The sequence below is a fragment of the Aedes albopictus genome, chromosome 3 (genome assembly GCF_035046485.1).
Source record: "Aedes albopictus strain Foshan chromosome 3, AalbF5, whole genome shotgun sequence".
NCBI classification, from domain to species: domain Eukaryota; kingdom Metazoa; phylum Arthropoda; class Insecta; order Diptera; family Culicidae; genus Aedes; species Aedes albopictus.
In genome coordinates, this window is record NC_085138.1 from 323,755,091 (window position 1) to 323,773,782 (window position 18,692).

The following is an 18,692-nucleotide window of genomic DNA, read 5'->3' on the forward strand; positions in this document are numbered from 1 at the left end:
GTTTATGTTTTAACATGTGAAGGAATAACAATAGCAACAAAATCATGCTGTTTCGCCCAGAAATGCCAACGCTATAACTTTTTTCATAAGCATCAGATCACTTCGCGGTCTTCGACAAAGTTTTTCAGGACATCCTAGGCTATGTTTTCACTTTATCGGTTACATGGTTTAAGAAAAATTCGAGCTTGTTATGAGAGAAATGCAAAAAAGTGTGTTTTCCCATGTAAAACCCCATACAAACTTCAAACGCGATGCGCAAAACGTAGACGTACCAATGGTCTTAGCCAGTCGAAAAGACAAGTCCAAAGAAAAAAAAAACGTAGACGTAACCGATCGTGCCCAAATTTTGCACACTTATTTGGGTCCTGAAATGGGATCAAAAAAGCTTTGATCTGATGGGATACCATTGAATTTTTCATTTTTCCATATAAACGATGACCCAATCTAATGTACAGTAGTTCTCCCACATAGCGGGCTAGTTGGCACAGCGTGAACGGGGCATATACCGATTGGAATTTGAACTTATTGGTAAACGATATTCATTATATCTTAGGAAATATGAAGATTCAATGTAGCCAAAAATATGGAACTAATAAATAGTATTTCAACTAACAGAGCCAACTGTTTACGCTTAAACGGTTAAGACATACGCGGATGGTTATAGCGAGGGTAAGATGCACGGGGAATCGTTGTACTAGAAAGACCTTCTACTGCGCTACCGCCGCCACCTAAACAATGCGGTAGGAAAACATCTCAATCGCGTCTAGTATGCTCGCTCAGTCGTGTAACAAAGCCTGCTCCAAGACGGTACGATGACTATGGTACAATTTGCATAAAGATAACCCTAAGAGGGCCACTAGACTGGTTCGTCGACTGATTAACGCAATGAACATTTGGAATAATTGGTATTGTTCTTTAGTCACATGTTGAAGTGGCTCAAAACCTTTCTTGATTGGGTGACTCAAATTCGAAGTAATTCGCCCACTAAATCAGTCTATGGAGAAGACTCATCTCTTGTCGCCGACGGTGTGCATCACGCGGGACAATCACACGGTTGCTCTAATTGTTATTATTGAAAACTGTGTGACCGCCCGGCTGTATTCTACGAAACAGCTGCTCGATCACTCATTCCACTACAGCACGGCCTGGCTGGGCTGGGCCGCTGCTCCAGACTGCATGGTGATTGTTCGTTCGCCTGGTCATTTGTCTCCAGATCAAAGATTGAATCAACGCGCGCGCTCGCTGGGACAATTTCAGTGGCAGTCAGTGTCGATTGCGGTGCTCTGCGGTGCTCTGCGGTAAATTATTGAAAAATAAAAAAAATCGAATCTCCCCTCTGATCGGCGTGTGACTCGATTCGGTTAAAGTGTCGTGAAATGCTCTCGATTGGCGGCGGATGGTGGTGTGGTTGATGAGGCCAAGCGAAGTCGCCGCCGTCGACGATGACGATCGCATCTTTTGGAGCATACATCAGAACCAACCGGCTCTCCAGCAAAATACGTAACTTGTCGTCGGGTGGTTACGCTGGGGGACGCTGACGCTGCGCTGATGCTGGCGAGGTGAGAGGCTAAGCGCGGGCTGAGAACAAGCCAAGACGTTTAATGGATTTTAAATATGTTCGGTGCTCGGTTCGGTGAACAGCTCGCGTGCGTCCAAGAGCTCCCATGCTGCGCGGTTGACACAGTTCAAATTTGCAGCGGCCGTTGATCAGATTGTTTTCGGAAAGTTGGCAAATCGGGACGCAGGGCGGTCAGTGACACACAGCTGGTTGTCAGTTATTGGCAACTCAATGAAAGTTGGTTGTAGTTAAATGAAATCTTAGAAAAATATCGGTGAAATTGTATATTGAAGCAGTGCAACGAGAATAGATAGAATCTATGTTATGAAATTCCCTAAAGTGAATTGTCAAAGTACAGAAGTCGTTCAGTAATTCAGTTGAAACAGTGTTAATAAGTAATTCACAATAAGGTTAAGGAAAACATCAGAAATGCGGTGGATTAGTGGCTCCAAATGTCTTTCCCGAGTGAATTCCAGTAATGTAAGCAGATGTGCGAAAATGTTCCATGAATCCAGAGCACCAACGATAAGGCACACGACCTCCAGCTACTGTAGATGGTCACCGTTTATGCTGGCGGTGATATGCATCAACTTCAGCGGGTCCAGGTGAGTGCGCAAATCGAATGTCAATATCATTGTCAGTGTTTTATAGTTTACCTTATGCTAATCAGCCAGCGATGGTGCAAGATGCAGTTCAAGGGCAGCAAGTCAGCTGATTGATGGTTGGATCGGCAAGAAATCTGGTTTCAACTAGACGAAAGAGTTGGCGCCTAGATGTTAATTTACTATACGTCAACTACTCTGAAGGACAATGAAAGAGTTATCAAATAAATCAAAATAGCCATCCATTACCTTCACATCAGTTGATACATAGGCCAGTATTTTTTTTTTCTGCCCGATTATCTCGAAATCATGAATTGATTGTACGTCGCACGGCATCTTTTGCTTGCAAACCAGCAATGCTCCCGATGACATCCCCGTGGAACCAGTGCTAGATATTTCGGGGTTGATGTTGAAGTTGATACAGACTTCAGTCTATCGTTTCTGACTCAGTCGTTCGAAATCATGAAGATTGATATGTCGCACGGCATGTTCAGGTTGAAAACCAGAAGTGTCCCTAATGAGGCCCCGCGGAACCTGTCATGAGGATCCGAATGAGTCAACTTATTCAAATCTGGTTATCGCAGTTGTGTTTTGCTGTTTGCAAAACAAAAATCGCTTAAAATCGATGGTTCAAACACAAAAATACACGAAATAATCACTTTTGGCCAGCACAATCCGAAGTATCCCCGTAATGGTTCCAGATATTGCATGGTCACTTAAGTGTTGAGTATAATAAACTTGCACCAATTTATGATCGATTGAGGGCGAGGGGTCTCCAGTTTGCCTAGTGGGTAAGGCCAGGGATGGGAACACTCACTTTCAAAGAATTACACTCAATGGCTATTTTCTCAGCTCAGAAGCGTGCAATCAAGAAACGATGTATGGACGACTTTTGCCTTGTGGTTTAATCTCAAACTTTGTCGAATAGAGTAGAGGTCGCTCACGAATCCCAAAGTCGTGACAGAGCTGTGAAAGCGACTCTCCACAAGGTGAGTGTAAATTACATTCACCTCGTGGAGAGTTGCTTTCGCAACACACTCACGAATTCGGTATGCGTGTGCGACCCCTACTCTTTTCGGCAAACTTTTAGACAAAATCACAAGGCAAAAGTCGTCCATACATCGTTTTTTGATTGCACGCTTCCGAGCTGAGAAAACTGCAAGTGAGTGTAACTCTTTCCAAGTGAGTGTTCCCATCCTTGGGTAAGGCTATGGATCGCCAATCCGGAGACAACGGGTTCGATTCCCGTTCCGGTCGTGACAATTTTCTCGACTCCTTGGGCAAAGTGTATCATTGTCCTTGCCAGATGGTCGAGTTTCAGATTTTACAGACTTGAACTCGACCCGTACCCGAACAATTTTCAATTGTAAAACCCGGACCCGACCCGTACCCGAGATTTTTTCGTTCCGTCAAACCAGAACCCGACCCGAACTCAAAAAAAAAAATTGTGTCAACAAACCCGCCCGAAACCAGAGTTAAAAAATAATCGTTAAATGTATCGGATATAACAAATAAAGCATATTTCCAAATACTGATTCATCTACACTGGTACCAAACCCGACTTGAACCCGACGTTATTCAAACCCGACCCGACCCGTATCCGGAAATTTTTAAATTGTTCAACCCCGGACCCGAACCCGAGCTTTTTTCAAGTTTAATCGTAATATGGACATTTTTTTATTATGGTCATATCTCCTTTGCAGACGATCGTAGACGGACAAATTTACCCTTATTTGATGTACATTTTGATAAGGGTAACCTCAGCTGCACTCAGTCTTGTTAGCGATCATAGTCTTTGACACCTTTTCGTCGATATTCGGCTGCCTTTGTTTCCAACATTCGCAACACAAGCGAACAAACTAATGTACGAATCAAAAATGTCAAACGAATACGCTTGGACACGATACTGTCTTCGGGAGATGATTTTGTTTTTGTTTTTCCTGTCTTCCCCATAAAGAGCTGTTTTGGCTATATGTAACTGTCGTAATCAATTTATCACGCACGAATAAACTAATATTATACTAATCATAATCAAAATTGGCTGAAATCATTCAAAAAGCTGAAATCAGACAAATGTCATCGTGTCAAACGACGTTGATTTGATCCACTTTAATGTTTATTTATCTTCGTTCTACCGTTCGTGCTGTATGTGAAAGGTAGCGGTAGCGCACGAATGTAACAAAGCAAGCTGACACCCGACTGCGGCAACGAAACGAAGGTAGTGAAAAGTGTCGAATGTTTACAAGCCTGGATGCACCTTTTTGCCCCTAAGAAAGATATTTATCCCTAAGAGTGGATGAAAAGAATTATAAATTTATCTGTAACTCGTCTCATTTATTTCTTACAGCTTTGATGTCTTGGACAAAGTTGCGTATTTTATTGATATATACAACCTTGCAGAACATTATATGGGTTTAAAAAATCAGCAAACGTGTGTTTTACTTAAAAAAAAAAACATGTTTTTGGGGTTAAGTTCCAAACACATGCCTCTATCTCCATTGGTGTGAAAATTACAACATTGACGTCTTCATGAAAGTTGTTTGGAATCAAAAATGCTACAACTTTTCCGAAGACGTCAACCGTTTATCTCAACAATTTTAAAAAAATGTATCTGACTTTTAGGGGGATTGATCAGAAAACTCTAACTGTCAAAAGATGGCGCTGGTCATTCCCGTCAACTTTGCCGAAGTCACCATTGCTCTATTTCCTCAACCCTACGATCTATTCATTAAGAGCGTGAAAATGGGAAAATAAACCATTGTGCATTGGGGCCGTTCACTAACCACGTAGAACAAAATTTGGCTTTCTCAGAACCCACCCCTCGTACACTTCTGTCCATACAAAAATTTGATATTCTGTATGGAGAGTAGACTTTGGGTTTTGAGTACCATGTCTTTGTAGCGAGTTCTCTTGGAACCTCGACAAGATAGCAACATTCTGTCTTGGGAAAAGTTGTTCAGAAAAACAACCACTTCCTGGTGATGGATTTCATAGTTCCGAATTTCCCCACCACGAGGGGCTAGTGTACATAGTGACTTCCGACTTTGGTGGGATATAGCACGAGATTGAAGCCAGATAGTAAGGTACGATCTTCGACAAAGTTGTTCAGAACTATGAGTACTTCTAGGCCATGAAGAACATAGTTCGGAATTTCACCACCACGTGGCGCTATTGTACATAGTGGCTTCCGGACCGATTTTAGTGAGATAGGGTCTGAGACCATTTGGGCAGGAGCATCTATTTTGGGCACTTGCTGCTACAACTCAGTCAATTTTAAACCGATTGACTTAAATTTTGAGACACGATCAGATACGCACAGTATGAAAAAGGTCTTCAATGTACGCCAAAATCGGACGGTCCGCACTAAATCGCTTTATTATTGGTAAATATCGGCCCGAAACCGGGCGAAACAATAACAGTCGCGTACGTTACGAGTCGGTGCATCGGTTTCGGGTGGTGGCCGGAGTGGTCCTTCGCCGGAAGTGGACAAATTTACGTTCAAAGGCACTTCCGCTTCGGGTGTGGAACGGAAACGGAATGTCCCGCCGCTGCTGCTGCTGAGTAGTGTGTATGCGAGTGAACTCAAGATGGAGAAATTTTGTGGCATTTCCAAAGGAATTCGGACTGTGGTGGTGTAACGGTTTCAAAGGAACCTGGTGTTTGAGGGTGAAGTGTTCTGGGAGTGATTTGTTCGGCGTAAATCTGAGAAAAAATTTACAAATCACGCCGGAAGTGGAGCATCCTTGAAGTAAACGAACCGTGCAATCTAGGTTAGAAATCGGTGGCGTATGAGGAGCTTGTCGGGAGTTGTGAGTCAGCGAGTGGAATGACCTTCGGGCAATTTCGGCGAACCGATGGGGTCTCAAACCCAAGTATATCAAATGGATTTACACAATTGTTGTTCGACCAATATTGGTTTATGGATTACTTGTGTGTTGGCCAAAGGGCGAAGTGAGAACAATCCAATCAAAATTAGGCCATCTCAAAAGGATGTACCCAATGACAATGTCTGAAGCGTTCTTGTCAACTCTCACGGCAACGCTCGAAGTTCTCTTTGACCAGGGTGTGTACTCTCTGGAAAACCGGGAATCCTCAGGGAATTTAATTTAACAGGAACAACCTGGAATATTCAGGGAATATATGTAGTGAAAACTCAGGGAACGATTTTTCTTGAAATTCCGTCAGGGGTTCTTCCTGGAATTTCTTTGGAAATACCTCTTGAAATTCCTCCCAGGGTTTTCACAAGATTCCTTCTGTATTTTTTCACGCCACTTGTCTTGGTATTCCTTTTTGAATTTCTTCCGTAGATTCTTCCGGGTTCCTACCAATTCAATTCAATTCACTTTATTTATGAGATTTTCAGCCGTTGGCTGGTTCATCTCATTAAAATATTAAGGCTAACAATGTATACTACATGAATTTAAACCTAATTTACATAGTTGAGCTATTTGAAGTAGAAGTCCGAAAATACTCGATGCTGATTTCCATTAGGATTCGTGAGGCCCTGGTCGTGAGATGTTGTCAAATATCGCTGTACAATGCTGCGTCCTTGAGAAAGCGAATCAGTGATACTTCCCTATCCGGATCATTTCTCAGGGCATCGTGGATGGATCCGATGTCGTAATGATTGCGAAGGTCTTCAAATTTTGGACAGACACAAATAACATGTTCAACAGAGTTCCTTAGGGGTTCCTACCATTATTTTTCCAAGATTCAAAAATTTCTTTCAAGGATTCTTCATTGAAAGAATCTTCCAGGATTCCGGAATTCCGATCTTTCTTTTGTCATACATAATTTCTCTAGAAGTGGGTCAGTGCCATTTTCGGGCGCATTACTCATGTTTTGATTATGTTAAGGATTTGTTAGATGACCAGCGTGATATATAAAAGTTTGGGGCATTGATTGGGCGAGATGGGTCACCTTCAATTTTGAACGTATTTTTGGAGCATTCAAAAGTTATTTATTTTTTGTTGCATGACTATCTCATAAATGACTTCAATCAAGTGAAATGAACGCTCAAAATTATAACATAAAATTATGATAATTTTTTAGTGAAAACATCGATTTTCAAGTCGCCTTAGGACCACTCATATCGTAAAGTTTTTTATATTCCAAATAAATTTATTAAATTTACTAGTAGCTCTTGTTCAGTATGGATATGAAGCATATAGAATGCGGAAAAATCTTATATTTTGACGTTTTTCGTTGAGAAAATGTGAATTACTTAAAAAATTACCCATCTTGCCCCGCACTTTTTTCACGGCGCAAAATCGATCACTTTTTAAAACTGCTTATTCAACATCATATTTTGTATTGAAGACTCGAGCATCCGTCATCATTTTTCGGTAATAGAAAAGCAGTTTTTTCACTATAAATCAAAACAATGACCACGAAAATGTATTCACTGTATTCTATTCCTGTTGTGGCGTCGGTCTACTGGGTTGGATCCGAGCCCGCTGTTGGAAAGGGGTCCCCGGCAAGGGTCGGGGTAGGTGAGACCCTGCTGTCTGAAACCTTCGGGTGCATCTGATAGGACCTGAAGGGTAGTGACACCCTTCCTTACGGGCAGGTCAGATCGGGTTGCACGTGGGCATCAGTTCTTGATGTCTACCAAGCAGTTGGGCGCGGGCAGGGTTGACTCTGCCGCCTTCCAGGCTTGTCCGCACTGAGCGCATGAAAATTCTGCTCTTTGGATTTACACCACCAAGCACATCATAAATTAGAAATCTTTTCATCTTATCAGATAGAAGGATGTTGAAATATTCTAAATGTCATTTCGAACTGTCAAAAAACCGCACCGCAGCGCGACACGGGCCGTTCAAAGTGAAATTCACTGGAGTGTTTTCACCCGGGTGAAAATCTCTTTGCGCGCTCTGTGTGGCTCTGCGGTGCGGTTTTTTTACAGTTTGAAATGACATTTAGAATATTTGAACATCCTTCTATCTGATAAGATGAAAAGATTTATAATTTATGTTGTGCTTGGTGGTGTAAATCCAAAGAGCAGAATTTTCGTGCGCTCAGTGCGGACAAGCCTGCCGCCTTCCGAGGACAAAGGGAGTGGCGAGGACCACTCGGGAAACTGGCTAAGCGCCAGCATGTTACCGTGATGGACTCTCCAGAGCGAGTCATCGAAGTTCGTTGCTGCTAGGCTATGCAACTAACCTTGATAGTGCGATGTGCACTAGCCCCTCTTGGTGGATCCGGAGAGACGTAGGGCTTGGCGACCATAGGAATGTGTTTAGTGGGTACGAGGAGAGAGTAGTGGCTTTTACTATTGTTGTAGAAGACGGCCTCAGCCCCACACTACCCTATCCTTGATATTAGGGTGCCTGTTTGCAGATTATCCCCCTATGGTTTAGAAGGAAAAAAAAACACAGACATCACTTCAATTCGTCGAGCTGAGTTGATTAGTATATATGACTACCAAAAAGTCATTTTTGGAGTGATCATACATATGGCCTTTCCAGTACGCCTAGTGTACGAGAAAGGCTAAACGTTGAAATTTAAATGGGTTTCAATTTTTGATAGGCATTATAATAATTTTGGAATTAATCGTCACTGAGATTGAGCTCAATCCATGCTTGTGTTTCATGAGAACTTCCACACTTCTCGTCAAAACCAAACTTGAAAAATCAAGTCCCTGAAAAGAACCCCATCATTATCCAAATTGATTGAGATGAAAACTATCATGCGATTCATTGACTGCGAATCAATCAACTTGTTCAATTAATTATCGAATGAAAATTGAATAGGTCCCACTATACACATGAATGCGCACAACTGACCCACATATGGCTGCAAATCATCTCAACAAATCACTGCTTGTAGTCGGTCGTTCCATTCACCACACATCGCTAGCATCAACTACCACCGTACTCATTAAAAATTGATAGAGCAAAAGAACGAATCTATTGATTCGGACGGCTGATGATGGCAAAATCTGATTCCTACTGCTTTCGACCAGTATAAACAACACACATACGAGTGGATGGCCTCTGATTTCATGAATAGTGGAACAACTATTCCGTCTCCCTCCCGTCTATCATTGAGCTGGACCAAACTCGCCATCTTCCCATATCGTAAAAATTGGTCTCAAAGCGAAAATTTTCTATGGTTCGGTCCTTCCGTTGTTGTTGGCTTTGCCCTACCTCTATCGGAACCATATTGTCCCGAAGTCCCGACGTGACGCCTGGCACCCTTGAACGTCCCTACTCCATAGACCAGAAGGCAGATGATGCCACGTGTAGGTTCTTCATGCAGCCACCCTTTTTCCACCCTATCACACAGTGAAATGAATTGAAACATCAGCGAGTGTTTGCTAGTTGGTACTAGGGGTGGATGTTCCAACATGATACATACAGTGGTGAAATTACAAATCTTCGGACAGATTTTTGAAAGATAGTTATTACAGGTTGTCTACAAGAGTGGCCGACACGCTTTTCGACTAAGTTGATTGGTAGGGTATCGGGATGCTTCGTTGGCATAGCCCCCTCGTTCGGCCTATCTCAATGTAAACCAAAAACTCAAACAAACACGCATAACTGGATATCGGAAAAGCTATGTGCCAAACAACTGTAACATTTCGTTTCAATTTTAGCACTTTGGAGCATTAAAATTGAATGAAAATGTCACTTTGTTTAACTTTTGTAGGCGCCATGATTCTTCGGTTTAGTGGGTAGTCTATACACATTATCATAAATGGCATGGTTCTGGAACATTTCGAATTGACTTTTCAATAACTGAACATTTGATGCGACGGTTAAAGACGCTATTTTGAACTTGTGTATTTGTTTTCAACGAATAATAACTATTTTACAAATTGAATGTGGGCCGAATATTGAGGACATTTTTTTCACTATGTACCCAAATCTTGGCCCATCCTTTACTGACGTCAAAAACAACGATAAAAAGGCGTCAACAACATTTCTTGCGTAAGAACCAGATAGAACGAACAGGAAGAAAGATTTTGTGTACGGTGACTGTAAAAATATAACACAATAATAGGGTTGCGTTGTTTTCGGTACTAGATTGAGAAAGAACTTTAGTTAAAGTGATTTATTTATAGTTTTTTGAAAATTTGGCTCCAAAAATGTAATTTAAAAGTAAGATTGGTGAACAAACAGAGATAATACTTCAGCAGAAATATTGAAAAAATATGGTAATAAGTGGTTCTAGTGCATGGGAAGCAGTAGGCCAACGTTGTATCCACTAATATGCCAATTTTTGTACCATAGATCAACGTTGCATACCATCGCATCGAATCTTTTCAGCTTAATTAAGTAAATTCTTGAATATTTACGTAAGTTTACTTCCAATTGGTGAAACATGCATTGCCTAGAGTGTGTAATAGGGTCAACATATTATTACTAGTGCTATTAATTCATGAGTTATGGTCAAAATTGTCAAGGCGGCTTGCAAATTAGGCCAAGGAATGGTACACATACCCTATATAAGTGTAGGTTCCTTTAATTTGTAGATTTTTTTCGATCTTGTTTCGGGATTTCTCGGGAGTTGTTTTCGTAAATTTTTTAAGAGTTTCTCGCTGAATTCAACTCGGTGATTCTTCCAAAATAAATCCAAAGTTCTTGCAGGTGTTTTTCTTAGTGGTTTTCCTGGAAAGTTTTCCAACTTTTACCAGAAGTTTTTCCATGGGTTTCTTTCAATGAGGTTTCCGATATTTCTCTTTAATTTCCTCGCGGAATTTAAATCACAGTTCCTCCCGGTTTTTTTCTTAGGAGTTTTCAGAGATATTTATTGAAATTCTTTAATACTTACTTCAATTGTGTAGAACTAGCATAGGTTAAAATATACGAAAAGAAAAAGATTTAAAAAAATATTTACTTCCGAGTTAATTCCCACAACTTTTTTCTGAGGTATCCCAGTTTTTTTCCAGGAATTTTCAAATGGGTATCGCAAAATTTCATGTGGATTTCTTTCAATATTTCTCCGGGATTTTTTACATGGAATTTCCTTAATTATCCCAGGAGACATTTCGGAAAAAAAAACTCCTTGAAAATCCCTGCATGGACTGCGGGAGCAACCGCCTTGAAAATCCGAAAAGAACGTTCTGCATCCTGCGACAATTAACGTTAGGGATTCCGGAAAGAGTTCTGGGAATAACCTCGAAAAAAAAATCAGTAAAAACATGAACCTTAGGAGGATTACTGCAAGAAATCCTGTAAACAAAGGAAATATCTGGGAAAAGCTCTGGAAATAACTGGAAATATATAAGAAACATCAGCAGCGGAAATCTCAAACGATAATCCGGAGAAAATCTTAGAAGGAAGTCAAGAAGCAATTTTCTGAAAGCACTGGAAGAAACTCCGAAAGAAATCTCAAGTGAAACTTCAAAAGAAGTTGCTCAAAAACTTTTAGAAAATATAGCGGTTGAAAATGTAGAAGAAAGCTCACGTATGTTTTGGAAATTTCTGGAGGAAATTATTATAGAATCTCCGGGAGGAACGCCTGCAGAGAATTTGTGAAAACTCCTTAAGAAATTTATGGAGTGACACTATTAGAAATCCCATGAATAACCCTGTAGAAACTCTGGGAGAAATCCGAAGAAGCTCTCCTGGTAATCTCCAATGAAGAACACAGAAAGAAATCGCGGAATGTTTCCAAAAGAAGTCCCGAGAAAAACTCTGGGAGAAATTTTGTGGCATCATCTAAGAAATGTTCTGAGAGAAGCTCCTATGGAGATTTAGAGATAAATCCTGGAAGGTATTCCAGGATTTCAGTTTGGAACTCCACGAAAAATCCCAAATAATTGTACATGGATTGCTCCAGAAACGTCGAAAAGAATTTCTCAAGATGTCCTTTAGTGAATCCTTACGAAATATTTTGAGATGTTTCTCCAGAAGTTTATCGAAGGATTTATTCAAAACCAGACATAAATATCTTCAGCAATCCCTCCAACACTGCCTTCAAAAATTCTTCCAGGGTATTTTTAGTAAATTTTGCTAAGAATCCCTCTGGGAATTTCTCTACGAATTCTTTCGAGATTTTTAACAGAGATTCGTTTGGAAAATTTATAGTTTCATTTCGAATTTTCTCAAAAGTATTCCAAAAATTACCCTAGAAATAACTCACGAACCCCTTGGATTCTTTCAAAAAACTGCTCCATAGATTCCACCAAAAAAAAACAATCCACAGCTCTTTTGAAACACCTTCCATAGATTGTTTCAGGAATTCCTCTAGAATATCTTTCAGAACTTTCTCTAGAGAATTTTCCAGATTTTTCTCCAAGAATTCATCTTTTAAAGCTTTCATGGATTTCCTCAGATATTCCTCCAGAGATTCTTACAGAAATCCATACAAGAATACTATAAGGACATCATCCAATTACTTTGCAAAATATAAAGTTGAGAATTTCACCATAAACGTTTTATAGAAAATCTTTAAAAATTATTTCAAAGTTTCTTCCAGAAAATCACCCAGGGATACCTTCAAACATTCTTCATAAACTTTCCCCTAATTTCTCTCAGAAACTTTCTATGAATTCCTTCCATAATTGCTCCCTAAATTCCTTTAGAACCAAGATTTTATTGAGAGACTCCTCCAATACTGGTTTCTTCAGAAAGTTTTCAAGAAATTCTTGCAGAAATTACACTCAGATATTTCTTAAGGAAGTCTACCAAAAATTTCTTCAGGAATTGCTCAAGCTGTTCCGCTGAACATTACCTCAGGAATATGTTCAGTAATTTCTTCAGTTTAGAGGAAATACTGCAGGAGTTCTCCCAGAGATACTTGCAATATTGCTTTTAGTGGTTCAAGCAGAAATTCTACCGAAGACTCCTTCAGAATGTCCTCCAAATATTCGGCTATGTATTTTCGCAGGAGTTTTTCCGGCATTTTCATTAGGAATTTCTTCATGGATAAGGATTTTATGAGAATGTATCCTGGGAATTTTTGCAAGAATTGTCCTGGAAATATCGGAAAAGTTTTTTTTTTTAGGGAAAAGCTTATCTAGGCATTTCTCCATGTATTTCAGCAGGAATTCCTTCAGAAATGCGTTTACAGATTGCTTCAGGAATATTTGCAGAAAATCCTTTAAGATTTTTATTACAGGATTTCTCCAGAAGATGGTCTGAAAAACTCTCAGAAAACTTTTCTAGGAATTCCACCAAGTGTTTACCTCATCACAAATTCCTCCTTTCTATGAAGATTCTTTCTAGAGTTCCTGAGTTTTATATATGGAATAAATTGGAGTTTTTTTTTTTAAATTCCTTCAGGTAATTTCCCTGGATTCGTTTAGAAATTTCTTCTCGGTTTTCTTCTGAAATTCCTGTACAAATTCTTTCAAAAATATCTTCAGAGACTTCTTTGGAAATATAAGAGTTTACTCAAGAATTTCAGCAAGGGATTTCTTCATTTTTTTCATGGAGTTTTTCGGAAATTTTACTGAAAATTTCCTTTTAACATCCTGCACAGTTTCCTTCGGGAATTCTTCCAAAGGTTCCTCCGTGAATTTTTCGGCAAATTTCTTCAGGGATCCTTGCAAAAATTTTCATGTGGTTCAGCCAGGAATGTTTCCTGAGTTTCCTTCAGAGATTTCTGCAGGGATTACTTCAGATATTCCTCCACGGATTCTTTTCGAAAGTTCTTCTAGCAGTTACTTACGAAGTGACTGGAAGTATTATTGGAAAGAAATCCCTGTCTAAAGCAATCATTTAAAAATTCCTAGTGATATCTTTGAAGATTCCTATGAGAATTGTTGTAAATATTCTGGTGAAATTTCTTGAAGCAATTTCTTTAGTTATCTCTAGAGGAATACATGGATGAATGCTTGGAGAATACTTGAAAACCTCTTAATTTTTTTTATTTCCAAGCAAAAAAAAATCATAAGAAACTATAAAAGTAGTTCCTGGAAAAAATTGCTTAATTTTTTAGGGTTTCCTGGCAAAATTCGTAGAGGAATTTTGAAAAAAAAAATAAAAAATGTCTTCGGAAATTGGAGATAACGGTACCGGAGGAATTATTCAAGAAATCCGTCAATAAAGGGAAATCACTGGAAGATTTTGTGTATTAAACCTTGAAAGGACTTTGCAGATACCTCTGAATTTCTTATACTGAATATAAAGTGTACAAAAATTACCGAAAAAAAATGTTGAGATGAGGATACCGTGTAGAAATCCTACAGAAATAAAAAAGGAATCCTGAAGAATTCTTATGTGAACTACCGAGGAGTTTTTTTAATATTGATTTTGTTTGAATCTTTGAAAGAATACCTAAAAAACTGGAGGCCCCTCTGCAGAAATTCATAAATGTATTATTTTTTTACGCTTGGTTCAAGTGTTTTACAATAATGCGAATGAATAAATTGTGATGTGATTGCAATTAAATTTAAATCATTTAAATAAAGAATGGCAAATCTGATTTTCAAAAAATAATCATTTAACTTGGACTTCGCAATCTTTGAGATAAAGATTGCACATGGGTCATTCCACGCCAAGTGACCGACCGCTTGCAATCGACCATCACGGATTTCAACCAAATTTGGCTGAAACATTTGTTTAGGTGGAAAAAGAAAAAATCCAAATTTTGGTGCCGATCGGATCACCCCTCGGCCCGTGGCAGCACCCCTCGTTTTGGCCTATATGAAAATTATCCTCTCTTTCTTTTATTTTTATCATTGAAACGATTACACATACACATTTTCGACCTTCGGCTTTTTTAAAGGAAATCGTTCAGGGAATCCAGAAAAAATAGTATTTTTTTGATACAGTGTTGCCAGATATCATATTTTTCAATTTTAAAACTAAAAATCAATTTTTCTCAAAATACGTATATTTTGATTTTAAAAATTTTGATTCCATCGTGTTTATCAGCCGTTTTTCGATCGAAAAAGCTTAACTCCCCAAAGTAATTTGCGTCGTTCCTAAGATATAGCGTTTTTAAGAAAAAATATTCATTTTTTTCATATAAAGTATCAGATAAAATCAGGTGCAGTTTATAAATTTCGTAAAAAAAAACATTGTTCTATGCCATATAAAGACGTTTTGTGCTGATTTGAACAATATCGAGTATAAGAACGACGCAAACTACCTTGGGGAGTTAAGCTTTTTCGATCGAAAAACGTCTGATAAACACGATGGAATCAAAATTTTTAAAATCAAAATATACGTATTTTGAGAAAAATCAATTTTTAGTTTTAAAATTGAAAAATATGATATCTGGCAACACTGTATCAAAAAAATAATATTTTTTCTGGATTCCCTGAACGGTTTCCTTTAAAAAAGCCGAAGGTCAAAAATGTGTATGTGCAATCATTTCAGTGATAAAAATAAAAGAAAGAGAGGATAATTTTCATATCGGCCAAAACAAGGGGTGCTGCCACGGGCCGAGGGGTGATCCGATCGGCACCAAAATTTGGATTTTTTCTTTTTCCATCTAAACAAATGTTTCAGCCAAATTTGGTTCAAATCCGTGATGGTCGATTGCAACTTTTCACATTTTCTCGGTCACTTCATATGGAATGACCCACATATGTTTTTAATATCTTGGACACCTCCTAAAAATTTAAAATTGCAAAAACTGTGGGAAAATATTCATTTTTTTCCTATTTTTGCGCAAATATATTCGTTTCCAGAATACTCATGGTATGGGAAAATTATTTTTATCAAGAAAAAATCCCTCCGCAGTTTGGGGCAATTCTTGAAAATGAAAAAAGGCCATTTTTCGAGGAACTCTTTTTTTATGCATCTACAAAGAACGATTACGCAAATAATAAATACATACAGTTGAAAATTTGCATTTTTTTTTTTAAATTGTGTATGTATTTAAATCTATTGAAGGGGTAGTTTTACCAGAGAACGGAGTTTTATAACTTCAGAAGATATTTAAAACAGAACGTCAAAGTTTGACCAAAAAGTAGGTGTTTTCTGGGAGAGACCATATTCTAAATGTTTGAGGTTTTTCTATCCAAAATAACAATTTCAAAAGTTGGTTTTGAGTCATATGTGATTTGTACATAACTGCTAGTAATAATCATTATTTTCCAGATTTTTACCCGTTCATTTTTTTTTTCGCTACAAATTATTGAAACGTTAAAAAAATGCAGTTTTCACAGATTGTTATTGTGTGTGATATACTCATCGAACCATATTTTCATTAACACTTAACATTTTCCAAATTTCTTCAAGCTGTTCTAAACTTAACTATATTGTGAAGATTTCATAGAAGAACCGGAATAAAAAGACCAACCGTGCTTCGAGATAGAGCATTTGGAACGTTTATAGTTAATTTCCGATACAGTCCTTACTGAGAGTATTTTTGAGAAATTTCTGAAACATCACCGAAAAAAAATTCTAAAAAGGTTTTTGAAGAAAGGTCTACCTGTAGAAAATTTTGAAGAGACTCCTGGAATAACTTCCTGAAGCAGCTCTTATGAATTTTCCATAGTAATTTTAGGATAAATTTCTGATAGCATCCTTGTATATATGGAGTGATACCCGAAGGTACCTCTAGAGAAATTACTACTAAAATTGAAGGAATCTCAGATATATTCTTCGAATTTCCGTGAGTTACATTTTCGGAAGAAAATCTGATAATATTGCTGGAGAAATTCCTTCAGAAATATTGAAAGAAATACTTGAACATGTACAAACTTTTGAAGCAATTCTTGAATGAAATTCTCAGCATATTTACTTGCACACACCACAATTTGATGTTTTTGCCAACCTCACTGTCCAGATCTAATTGCCGCGATCCATTGATTAAATTCTTAAACAGACCATGGGAAACTGAAATTTTAAAATTGCAAAAAAATCCAACATCTGAGAACATTGAAACGGACAATTTCCTATATAATGGACGCTTCTATTCTCCAGATTTCGTTCAGTATACTAGCATTCTCCCCTACTCGGTTGCATTGAAAACTTGCTACTCCATCAATGGGGATCAAATTTGATTATGGATGAAAGTTCCAGAGCGCTCCATTCCCTCTGCACACGGTCGCCGATTTCCCTGCCACTAGTAAGCATCCGTCTATCTGGATCTGGAGCGTTTCGTTTATTTTCATGCATCGATAACTCGCTTTACGGCGACGCGACGGGTTGCAGGCTGCAGTTTACCGAATACAAAGCGCTTCCCCGTTCCGAATCGAATATGTTATGAATTTGTTAGCTCGTTTCTCGTTTGTCTATGAATAATTTAGTGAGTGCAAAATTTGATACTTGCAAAAGTTGCATGTTGCGTTGTTTTATTGTGTGTGCGCTAGTCCGTTACAGGTGCTCCCATTTGTTTGTTCTTGTCGATTTTTGCATTTGGGATTAACGGTAAATTGAGTATGGATTGTGTAGTGTACCGTGTGAGTTACATGATCCCTAAAGGCACGCTTTTTGATAGAATTCGTCAAAACGGCGCCCAAACGAACATGTTCACTTTGTTGATAAAATTTAATTACACTATGCTCGGTGATCAATGCGAATGGATCAATTTTCACACATTTATATTGGTCTGAGTAGGGCTGTAAAATGAGAAGTCGACAACATGTAAGGAGCATTCAATACTAGTTCCTATATTATGTTTCTGCAAGTCCGATAATGATATGGTTAAACCGCCCGTAGTCCGAGCATAGCTCGTGACTCAACTGTAAATAGGGAATCGCGCTACTTGGGCGGTGGCTCCTATATTCGTCTGTTTTCCACTATAACTCAGTCAAATTTGAACCAATGGGGCACGTTCGGTGTAGTACTAGATTTGTAATAATGAGCTGAATTTTAGTATGGTGAGAAGGTCAATTCTCCGTTTCTGCATTAAAATGGTGCAAAAAGCGTGGGTATTATGATTCCTTGCCTAATTTGATGCTGTTTGAGCAAAACTTTGGATAACTATGTTGTTTATGTTGCAAGAAATGGGGAAAACAACAACACTGTTGTCCAAAGTTTTGCTCATACAGCATCGAATTAGGCAAGGAATCATAATATCCATGCCTTTTGCACCATTTTATTGCAGAAACGGAGAATTGACCTTCTCACCATACTAAAATTCTGCTCATTACTACAAATCTAGTACTACACCGATCTGTCCTATTGACACAACTTTTGGAATGTGGTGATATAGGTAGATACTACCGTGTACAACATTTCAAGTCAATTAGTTCACAATTTTGTTGTGATGACTGTTTATTGTTCTCTGGCTGCATCCCGAAAGTCGCTGAAAATGTTCTATGAAGCTACACGCTTATCGACAAATTGACCACCATCACCTCAAGGTGCACCGCGCATACGGTGAGGCAGGTGAAGATTGCCATATACCTTTTAACATTGTTGCGCCCTTGTTTCACGAGGAGAGGTTCGAAATAATCTAGGTCTGGGCGCACAAAAGGCGTAATACGTGGCTGCGGCTATGGGGCCATCCTAGACGTATTGGGTTTGATTCTGTATACGCGGCACCACATACTCTTTTTGATGGTCTTCTTTATAATGGAGCGTACCTTCGGAATACTGTAAAGCTACCGAAGTTCATTCACCACGTACTTTTAAATGGAAACGAAGTACCAATAATTCGGTGAACCTAAGGAAAAATTATCA

General features: G+C 38.8%; 1 protein-coding gene across 1 annotated transcript in view; it reads left to right on the top strand.

The window, feature by feature from the left end:
- The first annotated feature begins 469 nt into the window (after nt 1–469).
- The window catches only part of LOC109401309 (hyaluronidase Tab y 2.0101), a 116,772-nt gene continuing 98,549 nt past the window's right edge, over nt 470–18,692 (top strand). The window contains exon 1 of the mRNA XM_019673812.4: nt 470–2,163. Coding sequence (XP_019529357.3) covers nt 1,988–2,163 — 176 coding nt within the window. The 5' untranslated portion in view covers nt 470–1,987. The remainder of the gene's footprint in view (nt 2,164–18,692) is intronic.